The 20,821-nt window shown below is 40.7% G+C and overlaps 1 protein-coding gene across 1 annotated transcript in view; it reads left to right on the top strand.

Annotated features, from left to right (window-relative positions):
- Positions 1-20,821, top strand: part of XRCC5 (X-ray repair cross complementing 5) — a 93,943-nt gene that overhangs the window by 30,842 nt on the left and 42,280 nt on the right. Inside the window, exons 13-16 of the mRNA XM_060106428.1 lie at positions 1,168-1,301; positions 10,491-10,687; positions 18,487-18,580; positions 20,283-20,352. Of these exons, the coding sequence (XP_059962411.1) occupies positions 1,168-1,301; positions 10,491-10,687; positions 18,487-18,580; positions 20,283-20,352 (495 nt within the window). The remainder of the gene's footprint in view (positions 1-1,167; positions 1,302-10,490; positions 10,688-18,486; positions 18,581-20,282; positions 20,353-20,821) is intronic.

The following is a 20,821-nucleotide window of genomic DNA, read 5'->3' as shown; positions in this document are numbered from 1 at the left end:
GTAGCAACCTAAGTGTCCATCAGTAAATGAATGGACAGAGAAATGTGATACACACACACACACACACACAGAATGGAGTATTACTTAGCCATAAAAAAAGAATGAAATCTTGCCATTTGCAACAACATGGATGGACCTAGAAGGTATTATTCTAGGTGAAATAAGTCAGACAGGGAAAGACAAATACCATATGATTTCACTTAAATGTGGAATCTAAAAAAAAAAACAAATGAACAAATAAAATAGAAACAGACTCTTAGATACAGAGAACAAACTGGGGGGTTGCTAGAGTGGAGTGGAGTGGAGTAAGGGGATGAGTGAAATAGGTGAGGGGGATTAAGAGGTACCAAATTCTAGTTATAAATAAGTCACAGGGATAAAATGTACAGCATGGGGAATATAGTCTATAATGTTGTAATAACTTTGTATGGTGACAGATGGTAACTAGACTTATCATGTTGGTCATTTTGTAATGTATAGAAATATTGAATCACTACGTTGTACACCTGGAACTAACGTAGTGTTGTAGATCAATTATACTTCAATTAAAAAAAGATTGAAAAAAAAAGACATGCATGCAGGTCTGTGTGATTAGCGCCATGAGGTTTGTGAGAGGAAAGAGCTCATTCAGACTTGGGGAGACTGTAAAGGAATCCACTCACTCTGGTCCAATGGCGTCTTCCTGTTAAGTTGGTATACTCTGATACAGGTAATGTTAAATCCTTGTAAAGCTAATGCTTCATTTCCAAAGGCATTTTTCTTTTCTTTTTTAATGTTATTCTTCTTTGCCAGTTACCAGTTTTTTTAATGTCAACTCAATGAATACTGAGTATTTTGAATTAGCATATGGAAGCTGGGTTTTGTATGGCTCTGGTGCATTTTTCTTGAACAAACTCTTTTGCTTTTGATAGGATATTCCACCATCAAAAGTTCATTAGAGCTGGGAAGTACCTAAAAGACCAGCTACTCTAAATAGCTCTCTCTGCAAATAAGAAAACTGAGGCTCAAGTTAAATGACATGCATAACTAGAGAGTATTTTTGGCAGGGCCAGGACTGAATATCCTGCCAGTATTGCTGTGAATATCTGCGAACGGAAAGCATTTGTTTTGGAGACTAATGGAAGTAATCATTATTTCCTTTTGCTGCTCTGTTTATCCTTGTCTTAGAGGCGCAGTTGAGTGCTGTTGATGCTTTGATTGACTCCATGAGCTTGGTAAAGAAAGATGAAGAGGAGGGCACCATTGAAGACTTATTTCCAACCAGCAAAATCCCAAATCCTCAATTTCAGAGATTATTTCAGGTGAGAGAGGAAAGGTGAACCAGTCATACTTTTTTTAGCTGAAAGAGAGCTAAGTGAAAAGTTAGGGTAATTGGCTGGTCCCAATCAAACTGAGGGCTCAGTTGCTCTGTCTATTTAATGGAAGAATAACACCTTTCTCTACCTACTGAAAAAAGATAAAAAAAAATACTCTGAGCTTTTAGAAAGAAAGAAGTAAAGTTAGGATGTTTTTAAATTTTTTTCTGGGAGAAGGCTAGATTTCTTTTTTTTTTTAACAGGAGGGCCAAATAAAAAGCAGATTCTTCTTTTATGCTTTTTAATGGGTTTCTTCCTCTGTTTTATGTGAATGAGGCTTTTCCTTTTTTTTTTAATATCCAAATAGGAGGGGGGTTTTTATGAACTGTGTAATATGTAACCACTATTAGGGAAGAAGTGTTAGAGGTCAGAGAGGTTATAGTATGAACTTATTAAAGAGTAGCTAAAAAAAAGAAAAATATAAATTTCTGAGTCTTGGTCCAAAGGAATTAGAAGATGGACATTGGATTAAGGGAAGCTGGGTAACTTGACAAGAGAGCTGATTTGTGTGAAGGAAGGGGAGGGATGGACCAAGGATGAAGTGGAAGGACAATCCCAATCCTGGAATAACCTGGTGAAAGCAGGACATAAGCTTCTCTGAACCCCACAAAGGTGAAAAAAGTCCCAAGCAGCTTTGCCAGGCAAACTATTCCCCTCTGGGAATGGAGGGCCTACTGCTGTGGCAGGTGGGGGGAGGTGGGGAGGTGGGAAAGGAGGCTGCATGTTGGGGAGTTCCTTAATTGCCCCTTTTGACTCATTTCTCAAAGCATCCTTAACTAACTCAAGTCCATGTTAGGGCCTGTTGTGATTTTGAGGGATCTTCTACTCAAGAAACTGCCTGGTTTTTGGATGTTTGTAATTTAAAAAAAATATTTTTTTCTAAAATCAGAACTATGAAGATTAACAGGTCAAGACCTGACTCAGTGAATACTTTCGTATTCTAAGTGTAATCATGTATAAGTTACTTGTATACATTTCTTGGCTGTTTTTGACAAGTGGACATCATGACCTGAAGGCCTTTGCCATTTGTAGAGAAGGGAGGAGCAGACTAGTTGGTGTGGAAAGCTTGCAAAAACAGGTCACTATGGTGAAAAATAGAAACTTCTAATACTTGGCAGATACCAAGGGTAGGTACTATTATCTTCAACAAATATTTGTTGCATAAATGAACAGATGCAAGCCATAAGTGCAGGCATTGTTATCTTTTTTCATTATTATCTTTTAAAGCTTTAAGAACTGGCAACTTTGATTTTTGTAGGGGAGAGTTTTTCTTTTTTTTCTTTTTTCCTTTTATTTTTTTAACATTTTTATTGGAGTATAATTGCTTTACAATGTTGTGTTAGTTTCTGCTTTGTAGCAAAGTGAATCACCTATATGTATACATATATCCCTATATCCCCTCCCTCTTGCATCTCCCTCTCACCCCCCCATCTCACCCCTCTAGGTGGTCACAAAGCACCGAGCGAGCTGATCTGCCCATGTGATGCAGCTGCTTCCCACTAGCTATGTATTTTACATTTGGTAGTGTTTATATGTCAGCGCTACTCTCTCACTTCGTCCCAGCTTACCCTTCCCCATCCCCGTGTCCTCAAGTCCGTTCTCTACATCTGCATCTTTGTTCCTGTCCTGTCCATAGGTTCATCAGAACCATTTTTTATTTTTAGATTCCATATATATGTGTTAGCATACAGTATGTGTTTTTCTCCTTCTGGCTTACTTCACTCCATGTGACAGACTCTAGGTCCATCCACCTCACTACAAATGACTCAATTTCATTTCTTTTTATGGCTGAGTAATATGCCATTGTATATATGTGCCATATCTTCTTTATCCATTCATCTGTCAGTGGACACTTAGGTTGCTTCCATGTCCTGGCTATTGTAAATAGTGTTGCAGTGAACGTTGTGGTACATGACTCTTTTTGAATTATTGCTTTCTCAGGGTATATGCCCAGTAGTGGGATTGCTGGGTCATATGGTAGTTCTATTTTTAGTTTTTTAAGGAACCTCCATACTGTTCTCCATATTGGCTGTATCAATTTACATTCCCACCAACAGTACAGGAAGGTTCCCTTTTTTCCACACCCTCCCCAGCATTTATTGTTTGTAGATTTTTTTGATGATGGCCATTCTGACTAGTGTGAGGTGATACCTCATTATAGTTCAGATTTGCATTTCTCTAATGATTAGTGATATTGAACATCCTTTCACATGTTTGTTGGCAATCTGTATATCTTCTTTGGGGAAATGTCTATTTAGGTCTTCTGCCTGTTTTTGGATCGGGTTGTTTGTTTTTTTGATATTGAGCTGCATGAGCTGCTTGTATATTTTGGAGATTAATCCTTTGTCAGTTCTTTCGTTTGCAAATATTTTCTTCTATTCTGAGGGTTGTCTCCTTGTCTTGTTTATGGTTTCCTCTGCTGTGCAAAAGCTTTTGAGTTTCCTTATGTCCCATTTGTTTATTTTTGTTTTTATTTCCATTTCTCTAGGTGGTGGGTCAAAAAGGATCTTGCTGTGATGTATGTCATAAAGTGTTCTGCTTGTTTTCCTCTAAGAGTATTATAGTGTCTGGCCTTACATTTAGGTCTTTAATCCATTTTGAGTTTATTTTTGTGTATGGCGTTAGAGAGTGTTCTAATTTCATTCTTTTACATGTAGCTGTCCAGTTTTCCCAGCACCACGTATTGAAGAGGCTGTCTTTTCTCCATTGTATGTTCTTGCCTCCTTTATCAAAGATAAGGTGACCATATGTGTGTGTGTTTATCTCCGGGCTTTTTATCCTGTTCCATTGATCTATATTTCTATTTTTGTGCCAGTACCATACTGTCTTGATTACTGTAGCTTTGTTGTATAGTCTGAAGTTCTGGAGCCTGATTCCTCCAGCTCTGTTTTCCTTTCTCAAGATTACTTTGGCTACTAGGGGTCTTTTGTGTTTCCATACAAATTGTGAAATTTTTTGTTCTAATTCTGTGAAAAATGCCATTGGTAGTTTGATAGGGATTGCACTGAATCTGTAGATTGCTTTGGGTAGTATAGTCATTTTCACAATATTGATTCTTCCAATCCAAGAACGTGGTATATCTCTCCATCTGTTTGTATTGTTTTTTTTTCTCTTTAAATACTTTAGCAAAATTTATTTGCATACAGAGTGCTAATTAAACTTTTTTTTGCTTTTTCATTAAAACAGTTCACACCCTCTGTTGACACTGGTTTCTGTTGTTCTAAGTACTTGAAAACAACAAATGGCATTTCCTTAATTACTCTAAGACAGTTTTTATTAACACAAGTTGCCTTTGCATGTACAGTCCAGTTTATTGAGGTTTTGTCCTGTGTAGGCTTTATCCCATGAGCATGACTCAGAGTGGGAAGGTCTAATTTCTGCCTCCTGGCAGGGAAGATGTTTGTATCATCTTTAATTTCTTTCATCAGTGTCTTACAGTTTTCTACATACAGGTCTTTTGTCTCCTTAGGTAGGTTTATTCCTAGGTATTTTATTCTTTTTGTTGCAGTGGTAAATGGGATTGTTTCCTTAATTTCTGTTTCTGATTTTTCATTATTAGTGTATGAGAATGCAAGAGATTTCTGTGCATTAATTTTGTATCCTTCCACTTTAACAAATTCATTGATTAGCTCTAGTAGTTTTCTGGTAGCATCTTTAGGATTCTCTATGTGTAGTATCATGTCATCTGCAAACAGTGACAGTTTTACTTCTTGTTTTCCGATTTGGATTCCTTTTATTTCTTTTTCTTCTCTGATTGCTATGGCTGAAACTTCCAAAACTATGTTGAATAATAGTGGTGAGAGTGGGCAACCTTGTCTTGTTCCTGATCTTAGAGGAAATGGTTTCAATTTTTCACCACTGAAAATGATGTTGGCTGCGGGTTTGTCATATATGGCCTTTATTATGTTGAGGTAGGTTCCCTCTATACCTACTTTCTGGAGAGTTTTTATCATAAATAGGTGTTGAATTTTGTCAAAAGTTTTTTCTGCATCTATTGAGATGATCATATGGTTTTTATCCTTCAATTTGTTAATATGGTGTATCACATTGATTGATTTGCATATATTGAAGGATCCTTGCATTCCTGGGATAAACCCCACTTGATCATGGAGTATGATCCTTTTAATGTGCTGTTGTATTCTGTTTGCTAGTATTTTGTTGAAAATTTTTACATCTGTGTTCATCAGTGATATTGGCCTGTAGTTTTCTTTTTTTTGTGACGTCTTTGTCTGGTTTTGGTATCAGGGTGATGGTGGTCTCGTAGGATGAGTTTGGAGTGTTCCTCCCTCTGGTATATTTGGAAGAGTTTGAGAAGGATAGGTGTTAGCTCTTCTCTATATGTTTGATAGAATTTGCCTGTGAAGCCATCTGGTCCTGGGCTTTTGTTTGTTGGAAGATTTTTAATCACAGTTTCAATTTCAGTGCTTGTGATTGGTCTGTTTATAATTTCTGTTTCTTCCTGGTTCAGTCTCGGAAGGTTGTGCTTTTCTAAGATTTTGTCCATTTCTACCAGGTTGTCCATTTTATTGGCATATAGTTGCTTGTAGTAATCTCATGATCCTTTGTATTTCTGCAGTGTCAGTTGTTACTTCTTCATTTCTAATTCTGTTGATTTGAGTCTTCTCCCTTTTTTCTTGGTGAGTCTGGCTAATGGTTTATCAATTTTGTTTATCTTCTCAAATAACCAGCTTTTAGTTTTATTGATCTTTGCTATCATTTCCTTCATTTCTTGTTCATTTATGTCTGATCTGATCTTTATTATTTATTTCCTTCTGCTAACTTTTAGGGGTTTTTTGTTCTTCTTTCTCTAATTATTTTAGGTGTAGCATTAGGTTGTTTGAGATTTTTCTTATTTCTTGAGGTAGGATTGTATTGCTATAAACTTTCTTCTTAGAACTGGTTTTGCTGCATCCCATAGGTTTTGGGTCATTGTGTTTTCATTGTCATTTGTTTCTAGGTACCTCTTGATTTCCTCTTTTATTTCTTCAGTGATCTCTTGGTTATTTAGTAGTGTATTGTTTAGCCTCCATGTGTTTGTAATTTTTACAGTTTTTTTCCCTGTAATTTATGTCTAGTCTCATAGCAGTGTGGTCAGAAAAGATACCTGATACGATTTCAGTTTTCTTAAATTTACCAAGGCTTGATTTGTGACCCAACATATGATCTGTCCTGGAGAATGTTCCATGAGCACTTGAGAAGAAAGGGTATTCTGTTGTTTTTGGATGGAATGTCCTATAAACATCAGTTAAGTCCCTCTTGTTTAATGTGTCATTTAAAGCTTGTGTTTCCTTATTTCTTTTCATTTTGGATGATCTGTCCATTGGTGAAAGTGGGGTATTAAAGTCCCCCACTGTTATTGTGTTACTGTCAATTTCTCCTTTTATGGCTGTTAGCATTTGCCTTATGTATTAAGGTGCTCCTATGTTGGGTGCATAAATATTTACAATTGTTATATCTTCTTCTTGGATTGACCCTTGATCATTATGTAGTGTTCTTCTTTGTTTCTTGTAACAGTCTTTATTTTAAAGTCTATTTTGTCTGATATGAGAATTGCTACTCCAGCTTTCTTTTGATTTCCATTTGCATGGAATATCTTTTTCCATCCCTTCACTTTCAGTCTGTATGTTTCCCTAGATCTGAAGTGGGTCTCTTGTAGACAGTATGTATATGGATCTTGTTTTTATATCCATTCAGCCAGTCTGTGTCTTTTGGTTGGAGCATTTAGTCCATTTACATTTAAGGTAATTATCAATATGTATGTTCCTGTTACCATTTCTTAATTGTTCTGGGTTTGTTTTTCTAGGTCTTTTCCTTCTCTTGTGTTTCCTGCCTAGAGAAGTTCCTTTAGCATTTGTTGTAAAGCTGGTTTGGTGGTGCTGATCTCTCTTAGCTTTTGCTTGTCTGTAAAGGTTTTAATTTCTCCATCAAATCTGAATGAGATCCTTGCTGGGTAGAGTAATCTTGGTTATAGCTTTTTCCCTTTCATCACTTTAAATATGTCCTTCCACTCCCTTGTGGCTTGCAGAGTTTCTGCTGGAAGATCAGCTCTTAACCTTATGGGAATTCCCTTGTATGTTATTTGTTGCTTTTCCCTGCTGCTTTTAATATTTTTTCTTTGTATTTAAATTTTGATAGTTTGATCAGTATGTGTCTTGGCGTGTTTCTCCTTGGATTTATCCTGTATGGGACTCTGTGCTTCCTGGACTTGATTGACTATTTCCCCTCCCATGTTAGGGGAGTTTTCAACTCTCATCTCTTCAAATAGTTTCTTGGACCCTTTCTTTTTCTCTTCTTCTCCTGGGACCACTATAATTCAAATGTTGGTGCATTTTATGTTGTCCCAGAGGTGTCTGGGACTGTCCTGAATTCTTTTCATTTTTTTTTCTTTATTGTGCTCTGCAGTAGTTATTTCCACTATTTTATCTTCCAGGTCACTTATCCATTCTTCTGCCTCAGTTATTCTGCTATTGATTCCTTCTAGAGAATTTTTAATTTCATTTATTGTGTTGTTCATCATTGTTTTTCTTCTAGATCCATGTTAAACATTTCTTGTATTTTCTTCATTCTATTTCCAAGAGTTTGGATCATGTTTACTATCATTACTCTGAATTGTTTTTCAGGTAGACTGCTTATTTCTTCTTCATTTGTTTGGTCTGGTGGGTTTTTACCTTGCTTCTTCATCTGCTGTGTGTTTTTCTGTCTTCTCATTTTGCTTAACTTACTGTGTTTGGGGGCTCCTTTTCACAGGCTGCAGGTTTGTAGTTCCCATTGTTTTTGGTGTCTGCCCCCAGTGGGTAAGTTTGGTTCAGTGGCTTGTGTAGGCTTCCTGGTGGAGGGAATTGGTTCCTGTGTTCTGTTGGGTGGGGCTGGATCTTATGTTTCTGGTGGGCAGGACTGTGTCTGGTGGTGTGTTTTGGGGTGTCTGTGAACTTAATATGATTTTAGGCAGCCTCTCTGCTAATGGGTGAGGTTGTGTTCCTGTCTTACTAGTTGTTTGGCATGGGGCATCCAGTGCTGGAGTTTGCTGGCCGCTGGGTGAAGCTGGGTCTTAGCATTGAGACGGAGATCTCTGGGAGAACTCTGGCCGATTGATAATTACGTGGGGCTGGGAGGTTTCTGGTGGTCCAGCATTCTGAACTCGGCTCTCCCACCTCAGAGGCTCAGGCCTGATGCCAGACCGGAGCACCAATACCCTGTCAGCCACATGGCTCAGAAGACAAGGGAGAAAAAAATAAGGGAAAATCAATCAATCAATAAAATTTTTAAAATTATTAAAATAATAAAAAATAATTTAAATAAAGGAAGAGAGCAACTAAACCAATAAATCCACCAGTGATAACAAGTGCTAAAAACTAAACTAAGGTAAACATAAAAATCAGAAACAAATCAGTTGCAGACAGCAAACCCAAGTCTGCAGTTGCTCCCAAAGTCCACCTCCTCAATTTGGGATGATTTGTTGTCTATTCAGGTATTCCACAGATGCAGGGTACCTCAAGTTGACTGGGGACATTTAATCCGCTGCTCCTGAGGCTGCTGGGAGAGATTTCCCTTTCTCTTCTTTGTTCGCACAGCTCCTGGGATTCAGCTTTGGATTTGGCCCCGCCTCTGCGTGTAGATCGCCTTCAGGCATCTTTTCCCACCCAGACAGGACGGTGTTAAAGCAGCAGCTGATTAGGGGGCTCTGGTTCACTCATGCTGGGGCAAGGGAAGGGTGCAGTAGTTATAATTGGAATGCGGGGCGAGCCTGCGGCGGCAGAGGCCAGTGTGACATTGCACCAGCCTGAGCCGCACCGTCTGTTCTCCTGGGGAAGTTGTCCCTGGATCACAGGACCCTGGCAGTGGTGGGCTGCACAGGCTTCTGGGGGTGTGGGGGTGTGGATAGTGATCTGTGCTTGCACACAGGATTCTTGGTGGCTGCAGCAGCAGCAGTAGTGTTTCAGGCCGACCTCTGGGGTCTGAGCTGATAGCCGCAGCTCACGCCCTTCTTTGGAGCTCGTTTAGGCGGTGCTCTGCCTTCTGTCGGCAGATGGGGAAGGAATCTTCTCTCCTCACGCACCGCAGAACAACAGTTTCTTGCCTCTCCGGCAGGTGCAGACTTTTTCCCAGACTCCCTCCCGGCTAGCTGTGGTGCACTAGCCCCCTGCAGGCTGTGTTCACGCCGCCAACCCCAGTCCTCCCCCTGCGCTCCTACTGAAGCCTGAGCCTCAGCTCCCAGCCCCGCCCGCCCTGGCGGGGGAGCAGACAAGCCTCTCGGGCTGGTGAGTGGTGGTTGGCCCTGGTCCTCTGTGCGGGAATCTCTCCGCTTTGCGCTCCACACCCCTGTTGATGCGCTCTCTTCCGCGGTTCCGAAGCTTCCCCCTCCGCCACCCGCAGTCTCCGCCCACGAAGGGGCTCCTAGTGTGTGGAAACCTTTCCTGCTTCACAGCTCCCTCCCACTGGTGCAGGTCCCGTCCCTATTCTTTATCTCTGTTTTTTCTTTTTTCTTTTGCCCTACCCAGGTACATGGGGAGTTTCTTGCCTTTTGGGAGGTTCCTGGACAAGAGTGGTATAGTGGAGATGGACGGAAGTGAGCAGATGGGTGGAGAATAGCCCAAGCTCAGCACTCGGGGGAGTTTTGGGACAGACCAGTAGTCTCATCTCTTCCACAGTGTTCATCCTGGGACTCACTGAGCATGGGCACCTCCCCTTTAGCACCTGATTCATCCACCTTAGGTTGTCTTCTAAGGTTGTGCAAGGGAGAAAGCACAGCATGCTGAAGGGGAAATTAAAGGATTATAACCAAAAAGTTATCATCGCAGATTGTCAGAGGCTTTTGGAATTGTATCTCAGGGAACCTCGTATATCCTCCAAGTAGTCAGAGCAGTGGCCTCTTTTTATGAGCTGAGGCTCCTTTCCAGGAGGACTTCAGCTGACGGTGCTTCTAGGCTTAGATCTGTTTTACAGTTGCTTTTGACGTTACCAACGTCCTGCTAACCAAGGCGGTTCTGGGCCCACCCTCTTTGCTGTCTTTTACATACGGTAGGAATCCCATAACCCTCCCAAATTAAGGAATGAGGATCCCTGATCAGAAGAGCGTAATGTAGCCGTGTGTGATGTCTACATCTGCGTTTTAAAATCCTTATGCCTTTTCCACAGTGTCTGCTGCACAGAGCTTTACATCCCCAGGAGCCTCTGCCCCCAGTTCAGCAACACGTTTGGAATATGCTGGACCCCCCCACTGAGGTGACAGCTAAATGTCAGGTTCCTGTCTCTAAAATAAAGACCCTTTTCCCTCTGACTGAAGTCCTCAAGAAAAAGGACCAAGTGACTGCTCAGGACATTTTCCAAGATAAGTGAGTACTTGATGGAGCTTTGTGTGACGTTGGAACACAAAGATTGGTTGTGGTCTTAGAGGGACTGTGGCATTAAGGGTTGCAACCTGGGTTTGTGGGATCACAAAGGTGGGAGGAAGAAAGCTTTTGCTCTTTGACCTTGCATTGGAAATCCCGGTTTCTCACATCTGTCCACTGTGGATATATTTTATCCTTGTGCACCTAGAAATCAGAGCTACCTTTGGGGTTGTTGACTTTTTGATCAGCATCAGATTCTTGATGAATTATATATATAGGAAGACAAACTATCTTTGAATATCTAAGACTGAATTTTAACATCTTTAAAGTGCTGAGGATGAGAGGAGAGGGGTGAAAGTCGTAAGGTTTTTCGCTCTGGAGGTAAGGTGTCAGGAGAATATCGGTGAGATTTTGGGAGGGAAAATGGGAAGGAGAATGAAAAACCTGGCTTTCTGTAGTTGTGCTGTTACTGCGTTCATATGCTTGGTTATACCATTAGTGAGGTGTAGTTTAAGGATTGTAAAATGGTTTTCATATCCTTAGATCAAGCTCTCAGGTAGCTATTAAGTGTTTTTTCCCCACATCAAGTCTGTTTAGAATTATATCAATTTCCATTCAAAGCAGAACAAAAACAAACCTTAAGAAGCTGTTCTTACCCAGAATTATTTGGGTGTATGACAGTGATTTTACCAGGTTTGGGTTTTATTATTGGTGACTTTTCCCCCCAAATCAAAATGATATACTCATTTCTTTAGGTTGCATTCCAAGATCCAGTTTTAGATCACAATTTTCTTCCTTTTTCTTTGATTTCCTTCCCACGGCTGTGTGTGTATTGACAAAGTAAAGCTTGTATTTGTAAATACCCCATTGGACCAGTATTGAGTAATTTCCAGAAACCTTCAATTTACAGGGTTCTGTAAATTGTTAATTTAATGAATTACCTGCCAAGTTGAAAAGACAGGTTTGCATTTTTGGTGGCTTTTTAGAGGTTAAAACCCCAAACTTTGTCAGAATTGGGGGGGGAAAAATCATGGGATTGAAAGATTCTCTCATGTGCATTTCTAACACATCCTGGAGGCTTTTATGTTTCCTTTTAGTCTGTCATGCCTTCTTCTACATAGGAAGACTGTCACTAAAAATCTACTTCTGCTTTCCTCATCTACCTAGCTCCTTCTGGATTCGTATCTTAGAACAGTTCAGTAAAATTCTGAGTCCTTTTCTTCCCATGACAGCCTTGCTTTAGTCTCTTCTGCAGTCATATGGCTGTTCCTTCTCTGTGTATTAAAGCTCCAGTTCATGATCTTGATTACCTTCTGGTATTGTGGGAAAGAAGTGGGCCATTTTCTCCTCCTCCTGTTGATTAAACTGTAAATTGGCTGGTTAAAAAGAAACATACCAGCTAGACCCAGAAGGCTGTTCTGTGATTTGATCCCTGCTGTGATTACACCTTCATCCCTGTTCCCATCACTCACTCTTTCAGGAAGCTTGAGCCTGCAGGGCTTCTTGTTCTCTGCCCCCATAATGGTTTGGTTTGCCACACAGCCAAATTAGCTGCCGGGGGCCGGAGAATAATCTTGCGCGCACACACCTACGCACACCCCAGTTCTCTACTCTTCCTTCTCAGAAATCTTAGTTTTGAAGAACTGCAGAAATGACACATTTAACAAATATTTGTTGAGCACCTCCTATATTCAAGAATGACTCAGTCCTTCTGTAGGGTTCTTAACAGCCACTCAATTTTTGTGATAAGGCTCCAATCAGCTTGACAGGTAGTCTCCCTAAGGGAAAGAAAGATTGCTAACAACCAGCTATGTTTTTGTGTATATTCAGCATCCCTGTATCCAGGGTACATACTTCCAGTATATGGATGAGGGGCTAAGATTGGCGGGGAGGGGCAAATGTCTGTTCAGGAAGTGTCAGAGGCCAAGGGAAGACCTCTGAGCTGGGAGTCTCTAGTTTTCATTCCAGCTTTTTCACTCTTGATCTAATTTTGGTTAAATAATTTTACCTTTCTGAGAGTTCCTTCATCTAAAAACAGGCTCATCGTAAGAGACATTATAACAGTAAAATCACGGATATTAAAGGACTTTAAACTATTTGGAGGGAAGGCAGTAGTCAACACCCAGAGCAGTAATACTGTCATTATCAGTAAAAACATTTGAGAAGATCTACTATTCATGATGAACCTGTTCAAACCCTAGTGTTGAAGTGATTTCTTCAGTTCACAAGGGTAAAAGCGCCATCTGACATTGCGTTCCGAAAATGTACTGAATATTATTACCCTTATCACAGAAAAGCACTGCTTCCCTTAATGTTGCTGCACACCCTTGAAATGAAAGCATCATCTCTGGGACAGAACTGACATGAGAATAGGGACATCTGAGGTCTGATCCTGCCTATGGAACTCATATGTGATCTTGATTTCTTTTTATCTCTATATGCAAATAGTGTAAAGTTTTCTACTTTTTGCAAGTCCCCTAAGACCCCAGTCCCTACTTCCTGTCAGAGGCCAACCTCACCTGGTTTTACTGGCTAAGACTTCAGACTCCAGGGTCAAGACAGCGTGAGTTGGTCCCCTTGCTCTGCAGTGTGACCTTAGGTGCAAGTTGCTTATCCTCCTTAAGCCTCAGTTTCCTCATGGGTAAATAGGGATGATAGGAATATCTGTCTCATAGAGTTGTCATGCAGGTTAGTTGAGTAATATATGCTGTTCACTGTTGTAACCCTAGAATGGCACAGTGCCTAACACATAGTAAGAATACAGTGTTTGTGAAGAGATGATTTACAAAATCCTAGTCCTGTCCCTAGCACATTTTCAACAACTACGGCAGTGGCGACGATCATGATGGTGATTTCACAGAGAAAATAGAGGCCAGTAGGTGGGAACATCTCAGTTTTCTGGCCCATCTTACCTAAAAACATGTCTGTATTGCATCTGCCTTTACTTCCTTTTTTCCTGCCTCAGTGGAAGAGGGTACCTCATCCTGTCCCGAGTTAATCCTTTCACCTACGTCCTGGGATGCTATTTCTGTCCCATCTGGTACTTCAGTCCACTGATAATGTCTTCCTTCCTTCTGTATCTTCAGCTTCTCCCTCTGTACCAACTCCTTTCCCTCCACACATGAACATTTGATTTCTTTCCTGTAAAAGAAAATGAAGTAATCCCCTCAGTTTCCTCTCTCTAATTACTACCTGTTATCATCATCTTTCCTTCCACAGCCAGGCTTATTAGCAGAAGAGCCTGTACTGCTTCTTCTCCTGGCACTCACTGGCTCGGCCTTCTGCCCCCACCACTGCCCTGAAACGGGTCTTCGAAAAGACACTAACTGCTGGATTTACTTAAGCGTGGCAGTCCTTTTCTTTTTTTTTCTTTTTTTTTTTTTTTTGCGGTACGTGGGCCTCTCACTGTTGTGGCCTCTCCCGTTGCGGAGCACAGGCTCCAGACGCGCAGGCTCAGCGGCCATGGCTCACGGGCCCAGCCGCTCCCCGGCATGTGGGATCTTCCCGGACCGGGGCACGAACCCGTGTCCCCTGCATCGGCAGGCGGACTCTCAACCACTGTGCCACCAGGGAAGCCCCCTTTTCTTTCTTGACCTCTTTGTGGCACATGACATTGTCAGTTATCCTTTCCCCCTTGAAACTCATATGTCTTCCTTAACTTCAGATTCTCCAGATTTTTCTCTCTAAACCTTTGACAGGCTCCCTCTCAGATTCCTCTGGGGGTTGCTTTTCTTTCCCCACCAACCTTAAATGTTGATGTTTCAGGACTCCTCTGAAAGAGCTGACATTTATTGGACACAGGTATGTATTATCTGTTTGCATCCTTTTGGCCATCTTATGAAGTAGGTTCTTTTATTCACTTCATCTTAAAGCTGAGGACACTGAGGCTTAGAGGAGATAAGAAACTTCCTCAGGATCACAGCTGGTTAAGCGATGGAGTAAGGATTTAAACGCAGGCAGTGTGACCCCAGAGCTTACCCTCCCAACGATTATGCCACACTGCACATCCTAAGACCTTTATTATCAATATTTCACATATGGGTCTCCAGAAATAACTAAAAATCTGTCTATCCTAATATACTTCCATCTTATCCACTGGATCTTAAGTGTCTACAGATAACTCAAGGTCAGTATGTCCAGAAGTGACTTCATCACCTTCTTTCTCTTTCCACACTCCTTTCAACCCCCTCTTCATGCTATTATTCTCTATTTCAGTGAATGACACCTAATTTCCAGGGAGTCATCCCTTTTCTTCACTCCCCACATCTAATTGGCTTACCAAGTTGTATTAGATTTACCTCAAGTTCACTCCTTTTGCTTCAGGTTAGTATAGTGGCTAATAGCATTGATGTGGATCAAAACCCAAGTATTTCTTTTTAATAGTGGTTAAAATTGGCAAGTTGCTCTGTGCCAAGTTGTGATAACAAATACCTGCCTTTTAGGAGGCTGTTTAGGAGAGTGTTTAAAAGTCCAGAGTTAGCTGTGGGCCCCTTACTGTGTGCTTTAGACAAGGTCAGGCCCTCTTCAGCCTTGCTTTGCTTAATTGTAAAAGGACAATAACAGTAGCTAACTCATATGCTTGGCTTCGTGACTGATGGTGAGCATTTTTTTTAAAAGGTTACTTCTTACTAGCATCGCCCACTGTCATTGCTTTTATGTAGGTTTCATTTTAGTCTGCTTTACTGAGATAACCCCTTGACTGATTCCTCTAATTCCAGTCTTAGCCCCTTCCCATCCATTCTGCATTCTGCTATCTGAGTGATTTTTTTAAAAACAAATTTGATCACATCACTCCCTTGCTTAAAATTCTTTAATGCAGTGATTCTTTTATTTATTTATTTATTTATTTATTTATGTATTTATGTATTTATTTATGTATTTATTTATGGCTGTGCTGGGTCTTCGTTTCTGTGCGAGGTCTTTCTCTAGTTGTGGCAAGCGGGGGGCCTCTCTTCATCGCGGTGCGCAGGGCTCTCACTATCGCGGCCTCTCTTGTTGAAGAGCACAGGCTCCAGACGCGCAGGCTCAGTAATTGTGGCTCAACGGCCCAGTTGCTCTGTGGCATGTGGGATCTTCTCAGCCCAGGGCTCGAACCCGTATCCCCTGCATTGGCAGGCAGATTCTCAACCACTGTGCCACCAGGGAAGCCCTGCAGTGATTCTTAATCTGTGTGTGTTTGTGTGTGATGGATCCTTTGGGTAATCTAATAAAAACTGTGAACCCTCTCCGCAGGAAAATGCCCTAACATAATAAATTTTGCATGTAGTTTTAGGTGGTTCACAAATTCCTTGATGTCATCCTTGGATGCCTGATTAAAAACCTTTGTTTTCATGGCTTTCCATTACCTTCAGCTTAAGACCAAATTCTGTTACGCAAATGAGAAAACCCAGATAAGCAGAAGGAAGAGAAATGTCTGTCCAGCTACCTGGAGAACCACTTTCTTTCCTCACAGTTTGTGTCTACAATTTAGATATTTTCTATCCTCGTCTCTCACTACTTCCCAGCTTGCACTTCCTGCCCCAGCCCAACACAGATACCTGCTATCCTCTCAAAGGGATATGCTGCTTACCACAATATTTTGTTAATTGCCTGTTTATATATTTATCTTTTTTATTTGGCTGAACTTCTTGAAGGTGATGATTATTAACTTTTATATATTTAGAATCTAGAGCCTAATTTAGGGGTCCACACATAGTATTAGGTAAATGTGTGGCTAAATAAATGAATTACAAGATTTATACTCATATATGAAAGAAAAGGAGAAAAGGAGAAAGAACAACAAATTATCCAGGCTCCCAACATCCAAATGCAGCAGCTGTTAACACTTCTGTGTCTGCTGTGACCTTGCATGGATAATGTGTACCTTCCAGAGCTCAGCTCCCTCACAGATAATTAGGGGATGAGAGTCATTGTGCTTTCCCACTTCAGGTAGACATTATGAGTTTAATATATGTAAAATTCCTAATTAAATCCTGTTAAATGATTCAATCTTGAGATTATTAAACATATTAAATTTTCACTACTTTCTGCTATTTTCTGGACTTGCCTTTACCTGCCCAGTTCTGGCGAATTAGTATATATGTCTCCTTATTCTTCCTTCCCTAGAATCTTATTTGGGATGGTTTAAGAAATTCTTCATGTGATTCAACCTTGTATTCTCACGGAACTTAGCATAGTGCCTTGTATGTTTAATGCTTCTTAATACCACTATATAAGTTAATTTGTATTTTTGGAAGAGAATAGGTGAATAGTTGATATGATACTTTTTGTTGTAGTGTTCTCCTGAGGAACAAACTGAAGATCAGAGAGGACAGTAACTTACTAGACTCTAAACTCTAGATATACGAAAATTAATACACAGTCAGTACCTTCAAGAAGGTGTAAGATTCCAGGGCTGGCCAGTGGCAGAACTGAGACTAGAATCTGGGTCTTTTTCCTCCAAATCTTCAGCAGTACCATGTTGTCTTTCTCTTGGGAAGAACCGGCAAAGGTTAACTGAAGTGGCTGTGACTTTTTTTTTTTAAAGAACTCAAATTCTGACAGAATTTCATGCTGCCTCAGGTTTGTGCATTTTCCCTCCATTTTTGCCACCAAGGCTGTGTGTGTTTATTTCTTATTCTCCTTGAAGGAAAGGGCTCTGAATGACTCACCCCTTATCTCTTCTTTACTTCTCAAAAGGAAGAAGGCAAGTGGTAAATGGGAAAGATGTCAAGTAATAAAACTTAATTTTGTTTGTAAGGCCGTAATGATTACTTTATTAGTTCTTTCATCTAGCTGTAAGAGGAGATTCATTATTGAAATATCATTGAATAAGCTACCTTAGGTCTTACTTTGCTTTATTTTTAGGATAACCTCTTCAAGCCTCACTGTCTGAAAGTTGGGCTTTTGAATAAAAACATCACATTTAGAAATAGTTGCTAATAGTACTCTTAGTTACTAATTTCCCTTCTCATTCAGCCATTTCTTGACAGCTGCTTTTGCCCCAGATTGATTATTTGTCTGGGAGAAAAATCTTCATAATCTCTTGTGTTCAGCAGCTTAAGGGAGATTATGGGCAGAGTCTGGATATTTTTTCTCCTTTGCAATTGACTTGACCTCCCTTTGACTTTAGGCAGGCTGTTAAAGCCAGCTTGTTACTTGAAGCAAGATGTTTGATATACTTCCTCCGAGTCATCTTTCCCTTATCACACAGATGCTTTGGGACTCTGTTAGCATATTGCCCAAGACAGAATTAGGTTTATAAAGGAACAGATTAAAAGTTTTGTTTTGAAAGTGGTTTTTTATAGTTTAAGACTTCTCTAAGAGCAAGCTCTTGCATGTTTGAGGATTGTCTAGTAAGTTTTGACAGCTGTAAGTAGAAGCTTATAAAGCTCTCACATAGACGATGAAGAAGACAGGTTTTTAGACACAAAGGTCTTCTATGTACATGGAAAGCTAATTGCTATCAATTCTCAGGCAGAAACTAGCAAATAATAACTGAAGGGTAAATGGGTTTCATACTGAAGTGCTAAGTTTCCATTACCTATGCTTGCAGTTCATCTTTTGAAAGGGCTTCGTGATGCAGCTGCTAATTCTGATTTCCCTACTGCTGGAAACAAAGCCAGGGCTGCTCCAGTCAGGCTGTCAGGAGTCCAGAGGGTGGGAAAAGGAGGCAGCCATTTGTAAAGGAGGACTAAGTGCCGCTGCTTATTTTTGAGTCTTGAAAAATAAATTTTTACTTTTCACATTAGCAATTCTTGGTTTTGTATTGTTTGATCTGTTTTAAGGGGAGAGGAAAAAAAAAACATTTATTTCTTTTCCAGCCATGAAGAGGGACCCACCTCTAAAAAACTGAAGACCGAGGGAGATGAAGCCCACTTTAGTATCTCCAGCCTGGCTGAAGGCAGTGTAACCCGTGTAAGCAGAACTTGTCTGGTGTGCTCCCCTCTTTCAGGAAGGTTGGGGCTTGGGGAGATTGCATCAATTTTTGTTAGTCCTTTAATGTAGCACTTTCCTTGGTCCTTTCAACATATAAGCCATACATGTCCATCCCATACTTTTTCCTTTCTTCCTTTAATTTTTTTTTTTTTTTTTTTTTTTGCGGTACATGGGCCTCTCACTGTTGTGGCCTCTCCCATTGCGGAGCACAGGCTCCAGACGCACAGGCTCAGCGGCCATGGCTCACGGGCCTAGCCGCTCCGCGGCATGTGGGATCTTCCTGGACCAGGGCACGAACCCGTGTTCCCTGCATCGGCAGGCGGACTCTCAACCACTGCACCACCAGGGAAGCCCTTCCTTTAATTATTGTCAGTGAATTACCTATAGAATTATTTATATTGATATATAGTACGTAGAGCACTATATAGTATACAGAGCATGAAACATCACTTTCGTAGAGTTTTTTTGGTAACTGCATTTTGCAGCTTTCTGTTTAGTCACAATGGTAGGATAAGTGGGGGGGTTAGTGATACGAGTCTTAATCTCCAAGTATGTAAGCTTTAAGAGTATAACTCTCTTTTTTGTAATATACAACTTCATAACAGGTTTCACTAGTTTAGGATTTCCCCAAACCAGGTATCCTTTGACACTTGAGATCTTCTTTATTTAATGGGATGGTTTCTGGAACTTGAACGTATTGCCTTGTTTTAAGGGGCATTAGTTTGAATCAGTGGATCTTAAAAATTGTCCCTTACCACTAGCCAAATATACTAGGAAGGATAGCTAGCCCTAGGGCATACCTTTTCCCCACCTGAAAAAGTAATGCTCTCAGAACAACTGAATGTCTGAAAAATGATTTGGATTTTATTTCAGTGTCTTGTAGTAAAGGAAAAAATATCATGACCTTATTTATTCTGGGAGCTTTTCTGACTGCTATACCAGAGTGGACTGGAAACTTTAGTACATTTTGTACGAACATTTACCAGCCATTGTAGAATCCCATTGTCTTCTCCCCCTCGAGCTGAACTTAAGCCCTATTAAGGTTGGGATCGGAAGGTAAAAGACATGGGTATGATCAGAAAGTGCCGTATAGTGTGGCAGAGATTTTCATCTTTGAAACTTTCCCACCTAGCACTGATTTGCTTTTACTCTGGGGGACATGTTTAGTTTGAGCATGTTTGAATAGTCTACCCAAACTTCAATGCCAGAGGGTCAGCAGCAGCCCCCAGGAAGGACAGTTCAATGAATTAAGCATCAGGCTGTTATTTCTCGTTATCTTAGTGGAACAAAGATATTCTGAACTGACCCTGCACTGCAGAATCCTCCCGTTCCTAGTTGGTTGGGTGTCAGGATGGACAGGCAGTCTGCCACATAAAGCCTTCAAACTGGGCTGCCAGGTGCCTTGGGTGCCTTGGGTCATACTTCTGACCCCTCTGGAAAGAAGTCAGTTTGCATGAGGAGAGGTGAGTGAAAATACGGACAGAGGACAGCCCTTTGACCACAGGAATCCACTAGCTTTTAACAGATCCATAGAAATGAAAATGAACAGAAAAGGGCCTTCACTTTGTCTTTGCCTCTACTTTATGAGAACACACTTATTATGTTAAGCTGTCTTGTCTTGCCTGGGTGCTGCCATAAAGAGAAGTGAGCTGCAGTTTCATTGTCTGTGGGTGTGTTCTAGGTTGGAAGTGTGAATCCTGCTGAAAACTTCCGTGTTCTAGTGAGGCAGAAGAAGACCAGCTTTGAGGAAGGTAAGAGATGTGCCGTAGGCATTGCAGTTAAGGAAACGTGGTTAATTAGGTTAACTGATTTAAGTCTAGACTAATAAGTGTCACCTTTGGTCATAATGCGTTATATAGCAGTTTTCTTTCCTGGTGGATCTTTGTGACTGTCCCTTGTTAGTAAGCTCACCGAGGTAACGTTATGAGCACAGGAGGGTAAACTCAGCACAGGTCTGCTAAACAGAGACGAGCTAATTTGTAGGTCTCCCTCTTAAGAAAACTGTGGGCCAGAATCTTGGAGCTTTTAGTTCCACTTCAGTGAAATCCTTTGGGAATAAAACATTTTTGTGTCATATCTTCCTATTTTCTGAGACATATAATTTTTGTTCTCTCCTAAGAGTTTCAGCCCCTTGACAGTAATCTTGGAAAGACCTTACTGCTTCCCTTAGATTTGATCCTTCTGAAATTGACCCTGTCCTCACATTTTTCTTTTCAGATA

Source organism: Mesoplodon densirostris, chromosome 8, assembly GCF_025265405.1.
Source record: "Mesoplodon densirostris isolate mMesDen1 chromosome 8, mMesDen1 primary haplotype, whole genome shotgun sequence".
In the NCBI taxonomy this organism is placed as follows: domain Eukaryota; kingdom Metazoa; phylum Chordata; class Mammalia; order Artiodactyla; family Ziphiidae; genus Mesoplodon; species Mesoplodon densirostris.
This window is presented reverse-complemented; position numbering and strand designations above follow the sequence as displayed.